Source organism: Neomonachus schauinslandi, chromosome 2, assembly GCF_002201575.2.
Source record: "Neomonachus schauinslandi chromosome 2, ASM220157v2, whole genome shotgun sequence".
Taxonomy (NCBI): Eukaryota; Metazoa; Chordata; class Mammalia; order Carnivora; family Phocidae; genus Neomonachus; species Neomonachus schauinslandi.
In genome coordinates this window covers 105,444,191-105,467,294 of record NC_058404.1, presented here as the reverse complement: position 1 = coordinate 105,467,294, position 23,104 = coordinate 105,444,191, and the positions used below count along the sequence as shown (strand labels likewise).

Sequence of the window (23,104 nt, the reverse complement as noted above, 5' to 3'; positions counted from 1 at the left end):
ATCCCAGATATTTTTATAATTAAAGCTAACATGCCTTATTAGAGCTAACATGCACTATTAGAGCAGGTGGGAGAAAGCAGAGGAGAAACAGGTTTTATTTTTCCTGGAAGGAGAGGCTCCTGAGCACAAGGATGATCTCCATGTTTAGCCTCTTCTCTGCAAATGGGGCAGTGGTGGGGATGCCGCTGCTGCAGCTGGGATAAAGGTAGATGGATCATCATTGCTGTGCACTCAGTACCAGTGGTTTCCAATTTTTGTTTCATGAGACCTTAGATTGCATTACATGCCTCCAAGGCATTCAGAGAGTGTCCTACAAAGAATGTATTTAGCGTGAGCCTTCTCTGCCCTCTCTAGGTCTTGCCCTAAAACTGAACCCAAGTAGATGCTGTGTGGTATGAGAACAGTTGTAGAAATGTTCTGTGTTCACCCCGTCATCCTAGGGATTACAAAGCTCTTCATTAGTTCAGTTTATCTCAGCTCTGCCTCAAGTGGATGTGTGCATGCATGGCTATCTCTCACAGTTAAGGATGTTGACTTAGATTAATATCACGTTCATGTTTCAGGGAAAAATGGCCCGTAATACCCTGACTGTTGTAGAGGCCTGTCTCCAGGTGAGTGTCCTACACCTCTGCAGGGAGGAGCACCGTAAGAAACCATCATCATCATCTGTACATTTCAAACTCCAGGAGACTCTAATATTGAGCTTGAGAAGGAAGACAGGTAAGTAGCGGGGACTTAGTAACAAGGCATCATTTTCCTGAGTTATAGACATTTTATATTCTTTTACTCAAACTTGAACGCTTGAAAGGCTTAGAAGGGCTAGGATAGCAAACTTCTCAGAGATCACAAATCTAAAGTTGTAAAAATAAAATTTTAAAAATGTTCTGAATTTCTGAATGATAGTTCTATAACTAAGTAATTTTAAGCACTGACGGCAGTCATTTCATAGTCTGTCAATGATATCAATTGCTACTAAGCCATGAAGAAGTTCTCCTTGATGACTAAGTTAATAATTACTAAAATAACCCATGGTCAACCTGTGGTGATACCTATTTACTTATTTTTTTTTTAATGTTTGCATCTGTTGAGTGGGTAGATATATTAGAGGTTAGTGTGAGTTTTCTACCAAAGATCATGTTATAAAAATATAGGACATGCATTTAAAAAGTCTGTAATGAAATTTAAATAAACACTTGAAGAAAGGAAAAAATAAAATCTCATTCTTACCTTCATTGAATATGGCCTCTTTTGCTGGATGATGCTCGTTATCATTCTGAGTGTTTGAGAGTATGGGTTTCCAACCTCAGGCAGTAATGTCTAAATTTAAGAAAACCAAAGTTTGAGTTTCAGTGTAATCGATAACATTCAGATAGAAGCAGCAATGGGATTATTAGAATGTTAAAGTTAAAAAAAATCCTTCTACACCATATATTTGATTATTGGCTTAGTTTGTTTACCTAAAAACCAAAAATGTGGAAAAAAAAATGCACTAAAAATTATTCATTCTTATTGGCATACATTTCCACCAATTAACTCTATTGAAAATAAACAGTGAACTCTATTGAAAATAAATTCTCTAGAATTTGATACATATACATCACTGAAATGACACAACAAGTATATGTTTTATGCAAAGAGTATCTTTGGATCATTTGCCATGATGTTTAATCCCTCTGTAAGATGGCTATTGCAAGGCTTTGTCATGGGAGAAAAGGATGTACTTTATTCCTTCAGTGGATCTGTTGCAGGACTGTGAATCATTACCATGTTTAGAAAATGCCATCCAAATACCATTGTTCCAAAATTAAGACAAACCATCAAATGCTAATTTCTCGAGGGGAATGTGGCCCCTGAGATGTCCCTGAAATCTGGCTAATGGTTTAAAAAAGATAACCATCCAGCTGCATGTGGCCTCCAGGGGACATGAAGGATCTAGACTTCATTTCTTCCAATAAGACAGAGTAAAATGCTAATGCTTATTTCTCAAAAAAAAAAAAAAAAAAAAAAAAGATATCAAGTTAATACATCATCTGTGACTTAGCCAATGAAAAGGCGAGGTAGAACGTTTTACCACAAAGTTACAAGTCTCAGGAAAATATCATGGCCAATATTTTTCACAGGAGTCGTGAAAAAAAAAAAAAGGCAGAAAATTCATTTATAAAATATTCACATTCCATCCCCTATGTGTATTTTTTTTGACATTAAGGTAGATCTTTTTCTGTAACAAATAATGTAAGTATACTTCAAATATATGTTTCGAAGTGCCAACTATCTCTAATGAAAGTGACATTTGGTTTTTTTGTTTTATTTTTTGAAGAAGGTTGAGAGGAGGCACACGATAAAAGCACAAACCTACCAATCTGCTGCTTTGTGGTAGACAGACTTCAGCGATCTCGTATATAACATTCGATTCAGCAAATATGCATTTAACATTTACTCCAATAATACATTGTGACAGATGAGGAAGCTCCCTTAGATTTTATATAAACATTCTTCAGATTCATAGCTCTTTGCCTATTGAATCTTAATTTTTTTATTTTTTAAAAATTGCACTTCTAATCATTCCTTAATTTTAACCACGTGCAAACATCTTACTATTTCTAAATCTTCACCTTAAAACTAGTTTCTTAATGGGATGTGGATACCTTTAATTCCTTTAAAAATATTTTTTTGACATTCATAATGGATATGCACCTCTCTAAATTGACCACCTACCTAGCCTGGAATTTTGATCCTGTCCCTTCTTCTAAGATATTATGTATCTACCTTCATAACAGAAACTGGGGAGTTAACTAGACTTCATTCATCTTACCATCCAACCAGTGAGGCCTCAGTGAACAAACTATCTGCTGAGTTCTACATGTGAATTCAGAAGAAATCCACCACCAAGCAGAGTAAGACAATAACCATCATTAGCAATGATGCGCATGCAAAGATGATCTATAAATAAGATCTGCAATAAATGTTGACTCTCAAACAAATGATAATTGCTGGTTTTTCCTAAGGAACTTTAAAAATAAAGTCATTTGTATTCATTTTACATCAAATCCACAATCTCTTTTGTAATGAGAGGAGTATATAACTTATTTATAACAAAGAGGTATATAACCTGTTTTCGTAAGATTATTTGCAACTCGTTAGTCTGACATAGTCTTAGACTGTAGCTGCACACGTATGAAAGATTTCTGCATTCTTTTGAATATGTAAGTCAGCACCAGGAGGAGTACAGAGTATTAAGAACTGAATTCGCTTTCCACCTCTGCTACTGACTACCTGAAAGAACTTGTCTCCAAACCTCAATCAATTCATCTATGAAATGTTGACAGCAATATCCATCTCACTGATTTGTTATGAGACCTAAATGGGATTGTGTATTTAAAGTATTTACAGCACAGTGACGAACACATAGTAAATGATCTGTAAGTGTCGGGCAATCTCTATTTAAAGTCATATATTTTGGTTGTTTGAGAATACTTTATACAAATAACTTTACACCAGCTAATTGTTACTCATTAAAGCATTAAACTCTCTTTCTTATAAAGGATTATATGCCTTATTGTTTTTTCTACTTTGTAATATGTGGTTGCACATGAACACAAAACATTTAAGAATTTGTACATTACCACAAAAACAACGAAAAAAAAATACTCACCATATCTGTGTTGACATGTGCAAAAGATGGCACATTAAATATTCCTTGGATCAGTTCTGGTGGGCTACTAGCTCCTAACCATAAGAACATGCTGAGACCGTTAGCCAATAAGAATATTCCTTCTTCTGAAAGACGGGACTCAGAGCAACGGATAGCAGCAGGTAGTGTTGTACTTTTGGCATCTAATGTGTGCTGTGCAGGCAAAGGCAGGAGAGTTAGTAAGTCTGCCATCCTTCCCTTCCTTTCTTCCTCTCCCCCCTTTCCTTTCACCTCCCAGTGCATATTTAATGAATGTCTACTATGTGCCAGGCATTATTCTAGTCATTAGACAGTAACTGTTCAAGCTACCTTGAACACTAACCATTTTTTGGAAGGAATAAGAGGCAACAAATAAAATAAGTAAAATACATTGAATTTTATCATGTGACCTCACTGATACGAGGCATTCTTAATCTCAGGAAACAAACGGAGGGTTGCTGGAGTGGGGGGCGGTGGGAGGGGTGGGGCGGCTGGGTGATGGACACTGGGGAGGGTGTGTGCTCTGGTGAGCGCTGTGAATTGTGCAAGACTGATGAATCACAGGCCTGTGCCTCTGAAACAAATAATACATTACATGTTAAAAAAAAGAAGAAGATGCACTGGGAAGGGTATGTGCTATGGTGAGCACTGTGAATTGTGCAAGACTGATGAATCACAGACCTGTGCCTCTGAAACAAATAATACATTATATGTTAAAAAAGAGAAGATAGTAGGAAGGGAAAAATGAAGGGGGGGAAATCGGTGGGGGAGACGAACCATGAGAGACTGTGGACTCTGAGAAACAAACTGAAGGTTCTAAAAGGGAGGGGAGTGGGGGATGGGTAAGCCTGGTGATGGGTGTTAAAGAGGGCACGTCCTGAATGGAGCCCTGGGTGTTATACGCCAACAATGAATCATGGAGCACTACATCAAAAACTAATGATGTAATGTGTGGTGATTAACATAACATAATAAAAAGAAAAACACTGAATTTTAAATGGTGTTAAGTGCTATGAAGAAAAGCAGGAAAGTGGGATAGGGCATGTCAGTGCTGGTGGTACAGTTTTAACTAGGCTAGTCCAAGAAGGCTTGTTGGGAAGGTAACTTTGGGTAGGCCTGAAGGATGAGTGACAGGGCCCTGGGGCTATCTGGGGAAGAGCATTCAGGATGGAAGGAATAGTTGGTTCAAAGATCCTAAGGTAAGAGTCTGTCTCAGATGTTTCAGGATCAGCAAGGAGGCTACGGTGGCTGGAGTAGAGTGAGGAAGTGGACAGTAACAAAGATGAGGTCAGACAGAAAGGAGAGGAGGTTAGTACAGATGGCACTGGGCCAAGGCAGTAGGAAATTTGGTGTTTCCTGAAATGGGAAATCCTAGAGTGTTCTGAGTAGTGGAGGGACATGAGCTCATAATTATTTTAACAGGATCACTCTAACTTCTATGCCGAACACAGACTGGAGAGGCCAAGGTGCAAGCCTCAAGGCTTGTTAGGAGGGTACTGCTGCAGTCCATGGGAGAGATGATTATGCTCAAATCTGAGTGGTGATAGATGAGGAGAGAAAGTGGTCAGAACCTAGACATTCTTGGAAAGGAGAACTGGCACGTTTGCTGGTGGATGAGAAGTGATGGATAAGGGAACTAAAGCAGCCAAGGGTGACGGCAAGCTTGGACCTGAAGAATTGGCAAGAGAGAGTAGAGGTAAATGGGGATGGAGAAGATTGCAGGAGAGCAGGTGTAGAGAGGAGCTCAGGGCTTGGTTTAAGGTGCCCATTACACACCCACCGAGATATGCTCAGTAGGCTGCAGGATAGACACATCTAGAGTTCAGGACAGAGGTCCGGCTGGAGATACAGCATGGGAATCAGTATACAAATGACACTGAAAGGACAGATGAGCCCCCCCCACAGGGTTGAGTGCAGATAGACAAGAGAAGCTTCCCAAGGACTAAGCCCCAGGGTACTCTGACAGCAGACAGAGGTAGCAGGAGAAGTGGCCAGAGAAGCAGAGAAACAAGAAGAAGTCAAGTGAAGAAGGTGTTCCTAGAGGGAGAAATAAACTGTGTCAGATGCTGTTAACAGTAAGAGAAGGACTAAGAACTGTGCTTTGGATTTAGCGGCATGCTGGCCACCGGTGACCTTGGCAAAAGGATTTTAGTGGAGTGGTGATGTTCTTATCCCTTGGAGTTCTAGTTTGTCTGGCATATAGATTGTTGCTAATCCATTTTTATCTGAAAACCAACCATTTTGTAGGAATTCTAATGTTCATATTGATTGAAAGAATTAATAGCTTTTAATTTCCAACCTAATTTAACTCTTTCTAATACTGATTGTACTGTTACTGACAGCCCAAGTATGACCTTCATTATAGGAATTAGAAATAAGCCACCAGTCTTCCCCTCTTCTAGCCCTCAATTGTAATTTGAACTTGCTAGGTCTCAGGGAAAAAGAGCTTAGTTGCAGAGCACAGAGGCATACAAAACATCAAGGATTGACTTCAAATAAATGGAATACATGCAAAGTAAATTCTCCAAGGACAAGTGAAGTTGGTCCCTTGTACAGTGTAGGTGGCCTCAAATATATCTGATTTGTAAATCCTTAATTATATTTGGTCAAGGCTAATCATAGCCATTCTAATTAAATGTGGTGACTTTTAGACATTCATACATTGTACAGAAACAAATACATGTGTGCACGTAAGATCCCATATACATATGTATCAGTTGCCTTTAATGCTATAAGGTAGATTTCTTGAACAACTGAAGGTTGGCTTGCTCCAACTTGTTTACTAACTTTTCAATCTGCCAGTTTGGGCATGAGGAAAGAAAAGCAATTATCTGAGCAATTCACTGGAATAGGAACACCTCAAATCCCCCACCATCACCATCGCCACACTGAACACATGCTGATGCATAATACTTACTTAAAAAGCCTCTGCTCTCAGTCCCACATGACACATTCTGAAGGCATTTGTGACTTTAAATTTCTTAAGAACAAAATGTTCCAGATAGAACATATGGAAAGGGACAAAATATGATTCCCTTCCAGATTCCTCTAGGAAATGCACCACTGCCTTGTACTTACTATTGGCAGAAGCTGTGGGTAGAAGAAAAGCTGAGAGTCGGCCACACCCATGGTCATGACCAGCTGTCTCTGGTACGCCCGCTCATCTGTTGAGATCTCTGGTCTGCTAAGCAGCACACAATTTTTTAACAAACAATTCATGTACACTGGTAATACTTTCATGGAATCTGGTAAAATAAGCTGAAAAAAGAAAGACATTTGTTTCATATGCTTGGCGTTTATGAGAAAGAACCCCTGAGCTTTACCTGTAAGACAAAAACATTTGTTTTTGAGGTAATTGTGAGGATGAAATGATAACACATATAAGCACATAGAGCACAGAAATGTGCTCAAACACATGAGGTATTTAAACAACAGCAGTTAGTTTTCTCTAGGTCCTTTGGCAGAATGCAATCCCGGCTCTGCCTCTTAACAGGTGTGTGACACTGGGCAAATCATTCTCTCTTTTCCTAGGTTTTCTCATCTAAAACTGGAACAGCCCATCTCCTGCATCATCATGGGATTGTTAGGAGGATTAAATGATTATTAATTTGTGAAGCACTTATAATGGAACCTAGGACACGGTAAGCATCACACACGTGTTTATTAAATACAATTAAAAAAAGTATTTCTTAATCTGTGTTACGAACCTCTTGAGTTCAAGAACTGTGTTTTTTTCAACTGCCCACTAAATATCTCTTCCTTTATGCACGTCATGCATCTTAAACTCACACGGTTAGTCATAAGCTCATCAAACACATATTGAATGCCACTGTGTCATGGGTTTTATGCAAAGTGTCAACGATAGAGGAATAAGGGACAGTCGATGTCACAAGATGCCAAAGTCCATCAGAGATGGCAGATATATAAATAGATAAAACATAACAAGGAGGTTGCAACACTATAGATATAAACTAAAATAGGAAATCATAAACATGTTCTTCCTCTTACGTTTCCTATTTGAGATATCAGAACTACCAGATGAACCCAATTTCATTTTTTCTTTACCTTCTATTAGTAAATTAATTATTTAAATTCTGTCTTTCTGATCCACCTGTACTTTCCTCTCCATCCCTACTCTGGCTTATGTGACCTCTGTACATACTGTAATATGATGCTGCAAATAACAACACAATGCAGCACTTCTAGATATCTGGTCTATACATTCATGATTGCTTTCTTAGCGTTCTCTCTTAATGATGAAAAGATAGATACTTATCAGAATCCACCCTGAAAAGAAAATTTTCCCCAAGGCTCCGTTAGGATTTATTCCTCCATTTAAATCTTTCACATCGTAAGTTTCTTCTCATGATCTACTAAGTAAAGAATGTGTAAGACAGTTTTCTAACTGGTTCAGGCAAACATATTTCAGGACAATTCTACTTTGTGGTTTGTTTCCCCTCTCCTTCTGATCTCTTTTCAGAGATTCAAAGACAGTTAAATGCATGTTTCCTCATCAGAGCAGAATACTCTTCTTTTTTTCTCTAGCATAAAAGGTTTTTATTTGACAACATATGCTACTGTATTATTTTTTCAACCAAGGAAAAATATGATCAAAAGATGTAGGAACCGGGCACCTGGGTGGCTCAGTCGTTAAGCGTCTGCCTTCGGCTCGGGTCGTGATCCCAGAGTCCTGGGATCGAGCCCCATGTCGGGCTCCCTGCACCGCGGGGAAGCCTGCTTCTCCCTCTCCCACTCCCCCTGCTTGTGTTCCCTCTCTCGCTGTGTCTCTTTCTGTCAAATAAATAAAATCTTAAAAAAAAAAAAAAGATGTAGGAACCAGATCATAATCCAATTCCAGAGCCATGTGGCCTTAATGCTGTTTCTGGGCCAGTTACCAGTTAGGCATCTTACATATTATGGATTAAGAATATTCTTAGATTCTCATATAGAAGCATGTACACAGTTTTTCAAATATTATCTTGTAATTTCACTGGCTGCTTCTCATTAATCAGGTTATATTAAGACAATTTAGAAATCTGTTGTCCTAGGGCGCCTGGGTGGCTCAGTTGGTTAAGCAACTGCCTTCGGCTCAGGTCATGATCCTGGAGTCCCTGGATCGAGTCCCGCATCGGGCTCCCTGCTCGGCAGGGAGTCTGCTTCTCCCTCTGACCCTCCCGACCCTCCCCCCTCTCATGCTCTCTCTCTTTCAGTCTCTCTCTCAAATAAATAAATAAAATCTTAAAAAAAAAAAAAAATCTGTTGTCCTAAATGCCACCAAGGAGTGAGACTCCTGACCTACAATGACCCTATAGGACTAAAAGTCTGACCAGAAGAGACTGAATGAAAGGGGGCAGACAGAAGAAAACAGAGGAGGTAAATAAGGAGGAAAATTGATGATGAAGAAAAAAATGGAGTTAGGATGAAAGAAACCAAGGAGACAGTCTTTGCCAATGTTTTTGAGGTAGGGAAGAAAATGTGGGAACAGATGGACTCTATAAATCTTTCCCCACCTCCCTAGATCTCCTCCATGAATAACAATCATTCTTGGGGGAGAAAAAGGTACAAGTGTGGAAGCTGTAGAAATTCACAAGTTCAGTTTGATTGAATTTAGAGAATTCTTCTCTGAGTTTTGAAATGACAGAATGGTAATGAATTTAAAAAAAAAAACTATTTGCAGTTAAGTGCATTTGACTTGCCTTTTGAAGTCACTGTACTTCCATACGATGTAATATATTTAAGTTCGGAAGAGTGAGTTATTAGATTTAATAAAAAGAATCTACCTTGCTTATGTAAACTCAAAACATTGCTTTACTCTCATTTGTAGTTTTAGGTCTTAACGCAGCATCAAAATATGACCTCCAGAGTAAGTGCCGCCTTAAATTTTATACCCTAAGTGCTTCTCTTGCCTCAAGCTAGTCCTGGCTCTGGAAGTTCAGTAAAAGCAGATCTTCTGAGGTCCAGTGTCAAATAATCCAAGTATACAGCTCCTTCGTAGTCCTGCTTAGATCAAGGAAACTTTGGGCTCTACAGGAAAAGAGTGGAATTCCTTTAGGAATTTTAGATATTGTTTCTCATAAGTGAAATATGGGAGGGCAGCACATCTGAAGTTACATTCTCTGAAGAGAACCCCAAGTCCAGCCATTTCATGTTTCTAAGTAATGGTATATTTTAATATACTACTGTCACTAAGTCTTATAATCCCTAAATTTTCCCCACTCCATGCTGGATAATCCTAAGATATCTAAATTATCTCATTTCTTAAAGCGCATCATTAGTTGAAATGTAATTTGAAAATGTGTTCATAGAGAAAGTAAAATCTCATCATAAGAACAGGAATAATCTCTATCAACTTTTTCAGAGAAAATATGGTATCATCATGTTTTTCCTCCAGAAGTAATTAAATTGCATAACCAGATGATCTAGTAGTAGAGACAAAGCTTTTAACTTCTAAACCAGAAGGAACAGACAGATTTTATTTCTCTCCTTAAATAGGCAACAGATTTGTTTTTAACTTAAGGTCTTTGAATCCAATTGCTTTAACATTAGCAAATAAACTTTCTGAGAGGACACTAAGTGTACCTGTTCTCCTTCAACTAATCCTTCTGAAGTATGAGATACTCCAGAGACAGAATAATGTTTCCAGAGCTGTAAAACAAACAGTAAAACTGGGGTGTAAAATGCTCATGATTAGACTCGTTCCAGGTGCACCTGGTGGGCTTTGTATAAATTAAACAAGTACACTGTGAAATTGTACTGATATTGGAATTTAGTTACTGAAGTGTCACATCTTCTAGCTAATAAAGAGAACTGACACTTAACATAGAGATTTGAGAGCTGCTTATGTGATTGTCAACGCAGGAGACAGGAGAATGGGTGGCTAATTTAATCACTTAGAACAGCACAGAAAGGAATTTTTGTGAAAAGTCCAAGCTAATAACTGCATTTCATTTTCCTTCTTTACCCAGATTATGAAATTTCCCCCCCCCCGATTTTATCTACATTATCTCTGCTGCTAAAGGCTTTTTTTTTTTTTAAGATTTATTTATTTGAGAGAGAGAGCGAGCGAGCGTGCATGAGCAAGTGCACAAGCAGGGGATTGGGGTAGAGGGAGAGAGAGAAGCAATCTCCCTGCTTAGCAGGGAGCCCGACGCGCGGCTCAGTCCCAGGACCCTGAGATCATGACATGAGCCGAAGGCAGACGCTTAACTGCCTGAGCCACCCAGGAGCCCAAGGTTTATTTTTGAGTGGGGTTTCAGACATCCTATCAGTACCCACTACTTCTGACAATGAGTTAACCAGAAAGTTTTCCCATCTGTTGCTGTCTTCTCTTTCAATCCAAATTCTATATTCAGATATTCAACATGAAATTATGAAAAGTACCATTTAGCTTTGACTGACATAGGGAAAAATGTGAACAAGAGAACAGATACAAAAATAAATGTGAACATGAGGTTCTTTTTCTTTTACCCAAAAGAGTCTCAACGAGATTTATTTAAAGGATCTTCTAAAATTTCCAAGTTAGTAGATGACACCCAGAGACATTTCCTTCAAAACCCTTTATACCTATTATTAACTTTTAAATATAAAGAATTTCAATATTTAGAAATTATATTTATGTTTATAAAATATAAAGAAATCATTCCTGCCATTTGCTCATATCAACTACAATTGTTAACATGCCTAAAAAGATATTTAAGCACACACATTTCTTAACCATATAGTCATCTTTATAAGCAAAAGAGAATCCCATTTATATTATGACATTTCTTACATATAACATTCTGTTATTTATACATAATGTAGTGACTGTCAACCCAATAGGCACACACATTTTTTGGTTCATGCATCTTGTAAAGCCACGAAGTTTTTTAATGTTGGCTGTAAAAAGACCATAGCCTCCCCAAATGCATTCTCAATCTTCTTGGTTGTATAGTTTATTAAGCACAGCATCTAAGTGCCTGGAACATCATAAACCTTTAATAGCCAAATGCTGAAAGAACGTACATTTAGTATCACTTTAGGATCTAAGTACAATAAGTGGCTCACCTGGCTTGCTGCAGATGGACTTGCACAATTCTTTCGGTAACATGCCAACATATGGGCAGTCTGATTAACCAGAATTTCCCGGATGACCTTTAAGGGCTGGTGTAGAACTGCTTTAAATGCTAATTGCACAAAACAATGAAAAGGGCATCAAAGCCTTGGCTCAGAAATCAATCCCTTCAAATGATAATAATAATAATAATAATAATAAACAACAAATTGCTATTATCTTCAGACCACCCAGCAAGGAGTAACAGTGTTAAAATGTTAAAGTCAGTTGTTAATGTTCTCCATTTTACTAAGTATAACGATATACCCAATGGAGAACAAGGGCCTACCTCTAATAAAAGGTAGGTAATTGGTCCAGATTTTTCCACAGAATATTATAAACAGAACTCTACACACAGAAAAAAGAAAGACCAATTTGCCATCTTCTGATGTCCTGAATGCCTATGGGCTGAATTGCTGTTTCCTCGAAACTTTAGTGTAGAATCTCAAACGGGGGTTGTGGAGGGGAGAAGGAACCAAAGAAAATTCCAACTCGGGCCCCTCCCATTTCGTAATTATCATGGTATGGATAGGCAAGTTCAGCCCAACATTAGGGACAGTCCCTTTCCATTATCCCCAGGTGCTAGAGGGCATACTTACATACCATAATAACAGTCTAAGTATTACCTTCCAAAATTTCAACTCAGAACCCACCCCCAGCCCCCGAAGGAAACTTTGAATAAAACTGTATAGTGTGGGCCTGAACTGAGTTATCTCATTATTAATCTGGAATGAGAAATGCTGACTATTCTCCCTGGCACTCTGCTTTTATAAGTTCTGAATGTGCCCACCAAAAGGCTGTGCTACCAGAGTAGTTGTCAGTTACTAATTCAATTAACCAACAAGTCTTGACTGAATTATTAGGCAAGATACACTGCACCACAGGATTAGCAGTGTTACCTGACTTGGCGAATAAGTTGATAAGGGCATCTGTCTCACAGCTCTTATAGAGATCAGCCAACTGGGAGCTGCAGTTCAAGCTAAGATTGTGAATCCGAAGTCTTCTCTGACCTCCGATGGTCGTGTAAAGCACAGCACACTGCAGAGGCAAGATCAAGGACACATGTTTTCTGGTCAACATGTCCACCCAAGCTAGCCTGATCTTATTTACACTTAGAGAACAGTGTGTACAGCTCAGAGACCTCTAAATTCTTCCACGTTGAACAATAACAAATAAGGGAGGTATAATGACAATTCATACACTGGGTCTCTATGTAGCACTTCACTGGTTTAAACTTAAATTTTAACCGGGCTTTCACACATGAGTATCTGTTTGCATCTACCGCTAGTCTACTTTCACATATCTCAGATTTCATCACCAGGGATTCAGGTGCAGAAATAAGACTTTCACGTTCATGACCATAGCCCTATTCAAGCCTCACTTCCCTTAAAAACATGCAACTAACTCTGATGATGTACTTAAGTCGTATGCTGCTGATATATGCATTTCAAGAATGCAAACAAGTATATACTTCTTCAAATATCTGTGATCAAAAAATAAACATTAGTTAGTTCTTCCTCAACTTAATGCCACCCCCTCTCCATTCTTTAAGGGTGATGCTAGTATCTGAAAACTATGACCATTAGATATAATTGTTCTTGTTTTAATTCAAGATCTCCATGGCTTCTGCTTAAATTTATTTACTACAAAACCAAATTCTATTTATATTTGCATGTAACATAATAATGCACTTAACATGGTGTCTGACATTTGGTAGGAATGCAACAAATGAATGAATGGGTGCTAAAGCCTAAAAGAAGTGAACATTGTTGGCAGTTTGCTCATGCCTACAATACTGACCACAGTTTGCTGGGCTCTCATGCAATGACATACAATTACGACTTCTTACAAATAGCATATGTAAATCAGGGTGCAGAGAATACACCACAGAGTGCCTAATGACTTTTGGGGAGAAATAGAATTGAATTTCTTTACAGAGAGACTAACTCAGTTGATGGTATTTTAGTCTCCCCACTGACCAGTCAGTAACAAACTAAAATACCAAAGATGGGAATACATTTTAAATCACCTGGATTAAGGCTCCACTGTCTTCGCCAAGCTTGTCATCATGCTTGAACTCCACAGTCACTGCCTTGTCACAATCAATGGCTGCCATTTCTACATCAGTGGTGTTGTTCATAAAAATTCCACCAAAGAAATCAGTGGCTCTGAAACCTAATGATGAGGAAAAAGGGAAATTTTGTTCCTATTTAATTTATTACTATTTTCTCTGCTGGTCCGTTATTAATTTGAAGAGGAAACAATTACACAACAGAGACTTGAAAATAGTACAACTGAAAATTACCTGTGCTGGTACGAACCCTCATAATAGCATCGAATCCTATTTTCTTTTCAATATCATTTCTGAGATCATTCAAAAATTGTTGGCTATCCATGTGCATCTGAAAAATAAAGTAGGATCAATGCCCACCAGATGGCAGTAAAATACTTAAAATAACAATTCTCATTTTAAAAATCTTGATTAAAACCCACTTTATCCAGGTATCTTAGAAAGGACTCTTAAAGCTTTTTCAATTTTACTTCACTTGCAACCTTTGGTCTTACCAAATCCCTTAACTATTTTACAATATAAATATGTAGCTAGATGATTAAAAATAATTTTATCGATGCTAAATAAAAACAGATGATGATTAACATTTGTCATTTATGTTGGGGGAACACTCATTCCCACTCCATGTTTCCATGTATAGGTACATAAGTCAGAGGCACTCCCCTGACCCCTTCTTCTCAGGTGAGAGCAGGTGACGTATTTGAGTAGTAAGTCTGAGTAAAGGAACTGGGTAGGCATAGCTTAGTCTATTCTGGATCCTCTTTCTGGGGAGACAGCCTGCCTGTAGGAGGCACACATTTCTTGCCCCTCGATATGGTAACTTTTGAAGGTACAGTTGTCCACAAGAGAAGCTTGTAACTGTGCCCACCCTGTGCCTGGGTATATAAGTTTGTTACACTGAAAGGTAAAGCATTAACAAGCCCACTTGCCTACAGACCTAAGTCTGTACGGGGCTCACATTTTTACTCTCTCATGACTCTGTCTCTTAATTCAGGCTTGGAAGGGAGGGGTATCATGAATGGACCCCCCCCCCCAAATTGTAACAATTTAAAACAAATACATAGTCATTTTGAAAAACAGTATTTTAAATACTAAAATTTTATATAGAATGTATTTTTCCCCATCATGCAAACTTACATTGAAATTCACATCTGAGGCTAAATGAGCTCTCTCTGTTGCCAAATACTTAGGGAGTAGGAAAGGAATTGCTTAATCACATATACATCATCTCCATGGGTTACAGCATTTACATTTGCCAGCTGCCCACAAGGGGGAATAGCTTTCTTAACCCATGATTTAAGCGCCTCAAGTCAAATGGCAGTAGAAAACCTGAGGTGAACAAGTTGCTGGCTTTTACCTGGAAATTGCTGTATTTGTAAAGGGTTCCTCCGGTGAGCTGAGGCACGAGACCCAAAGAGGCCACGTCCACATACTGGCTGGGAAAGAGGAAGAGGGTCACACAGCAGCCGTGAGCCACACACTCCTTGGCCAGTGAGTTGTAGACATGTGTTTGGGGCTGGAAAAGTGTCTGGGGAAAAAGAGGCAAAAGGAAAAAGGAAAACCACAAAATATTTTTGGTTTCAATTTTTAATTTCTGCTGACTTCTTTTAAAATGAAGGAAAAACTGTTTCCAGTTAAGTGAATTGGGCTGAAGGAATGAAGTATGGTCATCATCAATGCGGCAGCCGTTCACTGAGCACCCAGAGTGTGCCAGGCTCGTGCTGTATGAAATGTCTGTGTGCCAGCAATGTTATCTGATCCTCCAACAGCGCTAATGAAACTGACGTTGCTGTCTTACCTTTACAGACCTACACGGGGCAACCTGTCTGGTGTCATGTGGCCAGTAGCTGGTGCCTACCCCATAGTCTTACCCTTCCCACTGACTTGTCACCCCAGCAATGGCTATACTGTCAGAGGGTTTGAGCAAAGCACATTTTGAGCATCAGGTACCTCTACTTCCTGTCTCAGGAGTGTTGTTATATGGTGCTGTCTACAATCTCCCTCTACCTTCATCTCCTTCCTGCATCTCCTCCCACTCCCATTTCTTTTTTTTTTTTTTAATATTTTATTTATTTGACAGAGAGAGACACAGCGAGAGAGGGAACACAAGCAGGGGGAGTAGGAGAGGGAGAAGCAGGCTTCCCGTGGAGCAGGGACCCCGATGTGGGCTCGATCCAGGACTCTGGGATCATGACCTGAGCCGAAGGTAGACGCTTAAGGACTCAGCCACCCCCAAGCGCCCCCCCCCATTTCTGTAACAGTCTTATCACCTAGTCTCTTACACAGATTATACAATGAAAAAAGTTTGAGGCCTTATTTTAATTTAGGACTATTTCAGAAATCAGCTTTTCTAGGAATATAACATTTCTTAAATTATTTGCAATTCAAAATATTCCTATAATACACAGTGTCCTGGATTTATGCATTACATTTAGCTTCTCTCCCTTTCTTACACAAGGACACCTTCACTCTTTCTTTACTGCCCTTTAAAAACTGACACAGGGACACTTCAAAGGGCCATTGTTTACAAATACCTTCTCTTTGTCTGTATTAATCAGCTTTTTGTCATCTCTGTTTTTGAGCTTCCCTGGTGCTTCTGCAGTAGGCAAGGAGGAATGGAAGATGAACAGCTTCCCGGGACAGTCTGCTGCCTAAAAGAAAAAAAATATATAGAAAATGTCTTGGGTGGGGAAATTCTACTTTAAGGGAATCAGAAAATAAATTAAAATATAGGTATTTTCTTTTTTTTTTTTTAAAGATTTTATTTATTTATTTGAGAGAGAGAATGAGATAGAGAGATCATGAGGGTCAGAGGGAGAAGCAGACTCCCCGCCGAGCAGGGAGCCCGATGAGGGACTCGATCCCGGGACTCCAGGATCATGACCTGAGCCGAAGGCAGTCGCTTAACCAACCGAGTCACCCAGGTGCCCCAAAATATAGGTATTTTCTATGAGCCAAACACTATATATATGTTATTGAGAGGATTAAATTATATATATATTTACATGTAATATCTATATACATATATATAATTTATAAATATATATAATATATATAATTTAATCCTCTTAATAACCTTTGTGTCCTTGGGCAAGTACTATTCTCTCCATTTTATAGACTGGGAAACTGAGGCTTAGATAGGATAGTGATTTGCCCGAAGTCACACAAGTTGTGAATGAAACAGCCAGTATTTAAATGTAGTTCCCTATACCATGACGCTTTGAAAAACTAGTAAGAGGATGTATTACAGGGGAAATACTTTCTCGTTTAGCCTACAGAACACTTTCAGGACCAAGTGAATCCCATGATGCAAAAGTAAACAGAAGTCCCAGGATCATGGTGCAACAGAAGCCCCTCTTTGAAACCTTCAGTGAGCATAGATTACACCTGAAGTGGTATTTCAAGGAAGAATGCACAAGAATGTAGCAGTGTTGTGGCGACAACAGACACAAGAAACCAGCTATCAGGCAGGATGACAAAAGGAAAAATGAGTGATCAAGATTACATATCTGTCGTCCCTGGGAAGCAATAAAAAGATGGTTTAGGCTCCACGAAAGTTGATTCAGCATTAAAAATATTTAAAATCTTATTTAAGGATCTAAGAAGTAATCTACTAAGCAAAATTTACTGAAATTAAATGATTCAATATATTGACCCCTCCAATCTTGCCTTTCTCCAAACGATCCTGGCATATTGCTGCCAGAGCACTCTCTGCAATAAAGGTAACTGTTCTGATCATGTATGGGGCGTTTCTCCTTGGGGGGGGGGGGGGGAGGGCTGCCTGACAAACACCGTCTATGGGAATGACCGCAGGGAGGGTTTTTATGTGCCTTTTTGTTTTTGTAAAAAGGAAAACTTGGAAAGACTGAAAGAATACATTTTATATCTGGATTTTTACAAATGAAGATGGTTATTATAACGGGCAAAAGAAAAAAAGAATCCTGGGGACTTTCTACTACATGATAAAGTCCATTTTCTTTTATCTGTGTGGGAGCAGGGAGGGTAAAAAAACAGTGAGATGAGCTGCTGCCAACAACCCTGTGGCAGCCCTGCGCCGGGCCCTTCGGACACATCTCTCATTTAATACTCACAATCTTGTGCAGAAGATAACGTTGTCTGCATTTTAAGGCTAGGAAAACTGAGGCTCATCCCATTTGCCCCAGGTCACACAGCCAGTGAACCTCTGGCCCTTCAAGGCCCTCTGGAGCTCAGTTGGAGCTCCCCATTTCCTAACCCCTGCCATCCTGTGCATTCGAAGTTTCCACGATACAAGCTTTGCCTTCCCGGAATACACCACGTGCTTTACACAACTCCGTATCTTTGCACATTTTGTTCCTTTAGCTGGAATCCATGTCTCCCTTTTCTTGGCCTGGAGCTGTTGTTCGCAAAGGCCTGGGGTTATGGCACACTCTGCTGTGCCTGGGTCAGCTGTTAAGAGGTGTTGTAAGTTATTTGCTACTACTACCAAGGTACATGGGTTTGTGAAGAACTTCCCTGAAAAACAAATGGAGAGAATCAAGTTCAGCCTTGTCCTAATGTGTGTCACTAAGTGGCATTCAACCCGTTTTGTGGAGTGGGTCACAGCTGACACATGGGGAGGGGTGCATAACCTGTGCACCGTCTTGTCTTTGCTGCGGTCAGCACGGAGCAGGGATTTTATTGCTGCACTAGCCTTCTATTGAAAATTATTGATACAGCATAAGTTAAGAAAGAAGGCAAGTATGAGTGAGTGAAGAAGCATAGGCAGTGACCCTACGTGTACATGAAAAAGACACTATCAACACTTTGGCCAATTAAGACACATTCGTTCCTACGACTAAATCTGAGTAAAATTTACAGTCATACTGATAAGGACATGTTAAAAATTTTTAAATTCTAGGACTAATTTTTTTTATTTCTATTACTCTCATTGTTATAAAAGTACTTTCTGTTTGTTTTAATTCAAGTAGCAGAAAAGGTATGAAACCTTTTTTAAAAGTCCATCTTCTCCCCAGCTTTTCTTGCCTGGCCCACCCAGTTCCCCTAAGGAATTCACTGTCAATCCACCTAGATAGTCATTCACTTCCATCCATCTAGATATTCTCTGCTCGTACAAGTACTGTAATTGTATACCACAGTACTTAAGAGCATGGGTCCTAGTTCCTATCGGCATAGACAAGAGTCCCAACCATTTATCAGCTGAGTGATATTGGGCAAATTACTCAACTTCTCTAAGCCTCAGTTACCTAATATGTGACACAGGAAAAATAGCAGCTACATTAAAATATTGTTGAGAGAATTCAATGAACCAGTACATGGTGTTAACTATAATCAAACATACACGATTGCCTTGTTAATATTACCCACGGAGCAAAACTCTAAAGGAAAAAATCAAGACCCATTAGAAAAATAAAGTTCACTATTGAGAAAAATAAAATAGCCATATTTGTTTCTAATTCATCAGCCAATTAAAATGGCTTAATTTTAGATTTATAATTTCATTAATCATATACTTATAAAATCTTCTGTAAGAAGCAATAAAAGAAAAAGCTCCTAGGGCATTCTATGCTTTAAATCCCTATAAATCTGTTACGTTTTTACCAAGATCTGATTGTGTCCACATTAATGTACCATATAGAATTGATAAATGACAATGACATAGCTCATTCTTATTATGATGGAAACCAGGTTGAGATAGGCTGGCCTGGAGAACCCACTGTTTAAAATTTAACTCCAATGTCCATTCCTCTGAGAGACATGTTAATATCACTCTCGACAGAGTTGGTTGCCTCTACCTCCCTGTCCCCACTCTACTTTGCAGATAAGACTTAATGATACCAAATCACCACTTTATGTATCCTACTGTCTTCTACAGGTCACAGGCTCATGAAAAAGGAAGGACCTTGATTTTTCTACAGTGTGTTTCTCTAAGCCCTACTGGGTCTAGCTAGTGCTTTCACTCTAAAGGTGCTCCTTAAATTTTAGAAAGAATGGAAGGAATGTTGTGATGCATCACCTTGAAATCAAATGTAGAAATACATTAAGATAACTCAAAGATAAATTTCCCCAACCCGTGATATATTTGAAGCATAGCCATTAAAGGCCACTTCTTCCAATTTGTTGCCTAATTCTATTTTATTTAGGTTTCTGGTGGAAGTAATAGCTAACTCAGAAAACTACTGTTTGGCCAAGTTAAAAGACAATACCAGAAGTTCACATGTAGTTGAATTATGAGTGTCAGATTTTGAGAAGAGATGCAGATTTTGAAAGACTATGTGGAAAAAAAGGCACTAAGAGAACAAGATGCCATGGTCACAGATGCATGTACAACAGGGAAAAAAAAAAAAAAAAGTGTATCGAAGCCTGCAGCTGAATAGTTCAGGGACTTTTGAGAAAGTATGTGTAAGAACTTTCTAAACCTTCTCTCCTTATCTTTGTGACAAATTAGCACATGTTGTTTGTTAGTTTTTGTCAACTGTGCTTCAAGAAGTTTATTACAACTAATTATATATAGATTTTACTTGGCATCTAGCTGATAGAAAATAAAGCTATAATTCAAATGGGGGAGTCCAATTCTAAAATGTCTTCACTTGGACACACAAAAAACACTGCACTTCAATGTTCTTTCAGTTTCTACTCCCTGTCAACACAGGATGAGACTCTCATCTCTGGCCTCTTGTGCATAATCCCCTGAGCACTTCAGCTGACCAGCCACAGTCCTGGGCTTTCCAAGTTACTCTTTGCTCTCCTTCCCTCCCCCTCTTTTGGGGAATACAAGCAATAAATATGTCTTGTATTACAGAGTTACATTTTTTCCACCACACTGTAAGCAACTTAGAACTAGAACAGTAGTCCTCACATTGCCTAACAAACATTCAATAAATCTTTCTTGATTGAAAGAACAAGTGAATGAATGATGTGGTCTCCTCAATATTTAGATACTACCCTACAAATGCTCAAAAATGTTAGCTCTTTGCCTAATAATGACTTCAGACAAGCATTGTAGGGCCCTTGTATGTAAGTTACCCACATTTAAGCCTGACTGCTTTTTAGCCACAGAGGGCCTGAAGAGATGAGGAGATACTCTCACTGTCAGAGGCAGAGAACAATCATGCACGCGCGCGCGCACACACACACACACACACACTTTTATCCTATTTGGAAAAATTATTTTCTTCATCCAAACCTAACCAAGTTGCTCGAAGGCAGAAAGCATAAACTGCAGACAAGTTCCAACTGTACTACAGCAGTGTCTGCTCTTACACAGTGAATTATAACCACCCAGAATCTTTCTGGCAGATGAAGGAGAAACTTCTCATTATTTTGTTGTTTTTTTTTTTTTTTTAAATATCAACTACCTACTTATAAAAAAGTTTTGAAGAAACAGTGAAAGATACACATACAAAAGAATCACCAAGGTAAATGTAAAGAACTGGAAATCAGCAAGAAGGTCATGGAAAGGAAATAATTAAATTAGAAAATCTACCCTAAGTATGATTGGTATCTTTCTTGGTAGTTAAGGCTAGAAGGAACATTAGGAGTTATAATGCTTGTAAAAACTGACTCTAGGGAACTAGCTAGTGAATCTTTTCACATGTAAGAAATTGATTAATATGCAATAATGTCTTCATTTAATGTTGCACACAAGAAAGAAACTTTCTTCATAGTGTTTTCTCTTAATTTAACCACTGATGAAAACCTTAGGGCAAGATGTTAAATCATGGGGAAGTGAAAGCATTCCTAGTACAAAAGTAACATACAAAGTTGTATGGGTCAGGTACACAATTTTCTGGTGAGTTAACATAATGTAAGGCACAGTGAGTAATAATTCCTTTTGCTGGTGGTTCCCAAATATGGGTGATCAGTAGCACAAATTGGGGAGCTGATGAATCAGCATCTCTGGGAGAGGGGCCAGAAATCTGCATTTTTAAAAAGCAGGCACCCTTTCACACGTGACCCTGTGACTCATTAATTGAGGAGGGCCTGCCTTGCCTCTCCTCCCACAGAGTGGAGTGCTATCCTACCTCTGCATGAGGGCAGGTGCCGGCAGGACCTAAGTCCAGCCGTGTCACTTGACAAACACAGTTCCCTATCTTTTTAAAAAGACAGTTCTTTACCTTTTATAAAGGTAGTTCTTTTACTTTTTTTTTTTTTTTTAAAGGTTTTATTTTTAAGGAATCTCCACACTCTACTTGGGGCTCAAACTCAAAACCCTGAGATCAAGGGTTGCACGTTCCACCAATCAAGCCAGCCAGGCACCTCAACAGTTCTTTTACTTTGTAAGAATACTACTACATATTAACATTGATATTTGTGAAGTTATTCAGAGTTGTTCTATTTAGATATTGGTTCTCATTTTTAAACTTCAGTGTAAAAGAGTACATTAATTACTCTAACAATAAAATTGCAAATGTAACAAAAAATAACACACAAAAGATGCAAAAATACACTGGATGAAATGAACTGGCCTCTGGTAAGTGAGCGCTGAGAATGCTGAGTGCTTCAGTTGTTAGTGCATGAGTAACGTCAAAGAACATTACAGTTATTACCAACACAGTGGTTTCCCAGTAATGTATCCTAGGTAACACCACATTTCCGACACATGGAATGCATGTGGTCAAATCTGCTTTGTCTATTTTGTCTTTCAAAGCTGCTAAATAGCCTCTAGACCTCTCATGGACCGCCAGTGTGAACCCATCATTACAAGACAGCATTGCTCCCTTTCAGAAATGAAATATGGGGTTGGGTTGGGATGCTGACTTGAGTGATCTAGAAGCCAAGCCCATGCTCTTCTTCCCATTCTACTGTCTTAACTGATGATGTGCTGGCTTACGAATATCCACTCATCTTTCCTCTCAGGCAAGAGCACATGAATACAATTCTATTCCCAGTACTAATTTCTCAGAGTAGAAAGACTCATAGGTTCATGTATGATGATCATATATCAGGAAATTTACATAGCATTTCTAGACACCTTACTGGAAGAGAGAACAACAACAAAACTCTTTCAAATTGAAATGGAAAATATTCGTTTTCCATAATGTGGAATAAAATAGGAATTCCCATGTCTTTCTATAGCCCAACCAATGATTAGTACTGGTTTCCACTAGACGGACCCTAACTTGTCCAAGTCACTTTATGATGTAAAATTTATTTTTAATTTTATGTTAAATTGACATGTATCCTGAAGATTTTTAAGGGACATCTGCAATTTTTTATTCAATGAGTAAATACTCTGAAGATCAGAAAACCCAAGCAAGAATCATTGTACTAAAACCAAACTACAGGGGCG

The 23,104-nt window shown here is 38.7% G+C and overlaps 1 protein-coding gene across 1 annotated transcript in view; it reads right to left on the bottom strand.

Annotated features, from left to right (window-relative positions):
* SEC24D (SEC24 homolog D, COPII coat complex component) overlaps positions 1-23,104 on the bottom strand; it is a 99,976-nt gene that overhangs the window by 5,303 nt on the left and 71,569 nt on the right. Inside the window, exons 14-22 of the mRNA XM_021684463.2 lie at positions 16,368-16,484; positions 15,191-15,361; positions 14,068-14,164; positions 13,792-13,937; positions 12,662-12,800; positions 11,717-11,835; positions 6,749-6,928; positions 3,653-3,844; positions 1,228-1,317 (exon numbers count right to left, since the gene is read on the bottom strand). Of these exons, the coding sequence (XP_021540138.1) occupies positions 1,228-1,317; positions 3,653-3,844; positions 6,749-6,928; positions 11,717-11,835; positions 12,662-12,800; positions 13,792-13,937; positions 14,068-14,164; positions 15,191-15,361; positions 16,368-16,484 (1,251 nt within the window). The remainder of the gene's footprint in view (positions 1-1,227; positions 1,318-3,652; positions 3,845-6,748; positions 6,929-11,716; positions 11,836-12,661; positions 12,801-13,791; positions 13,938-14,067; positions 14,165-15,190; positions 15,362-16,367; positions 16,485-23,104) is intronic.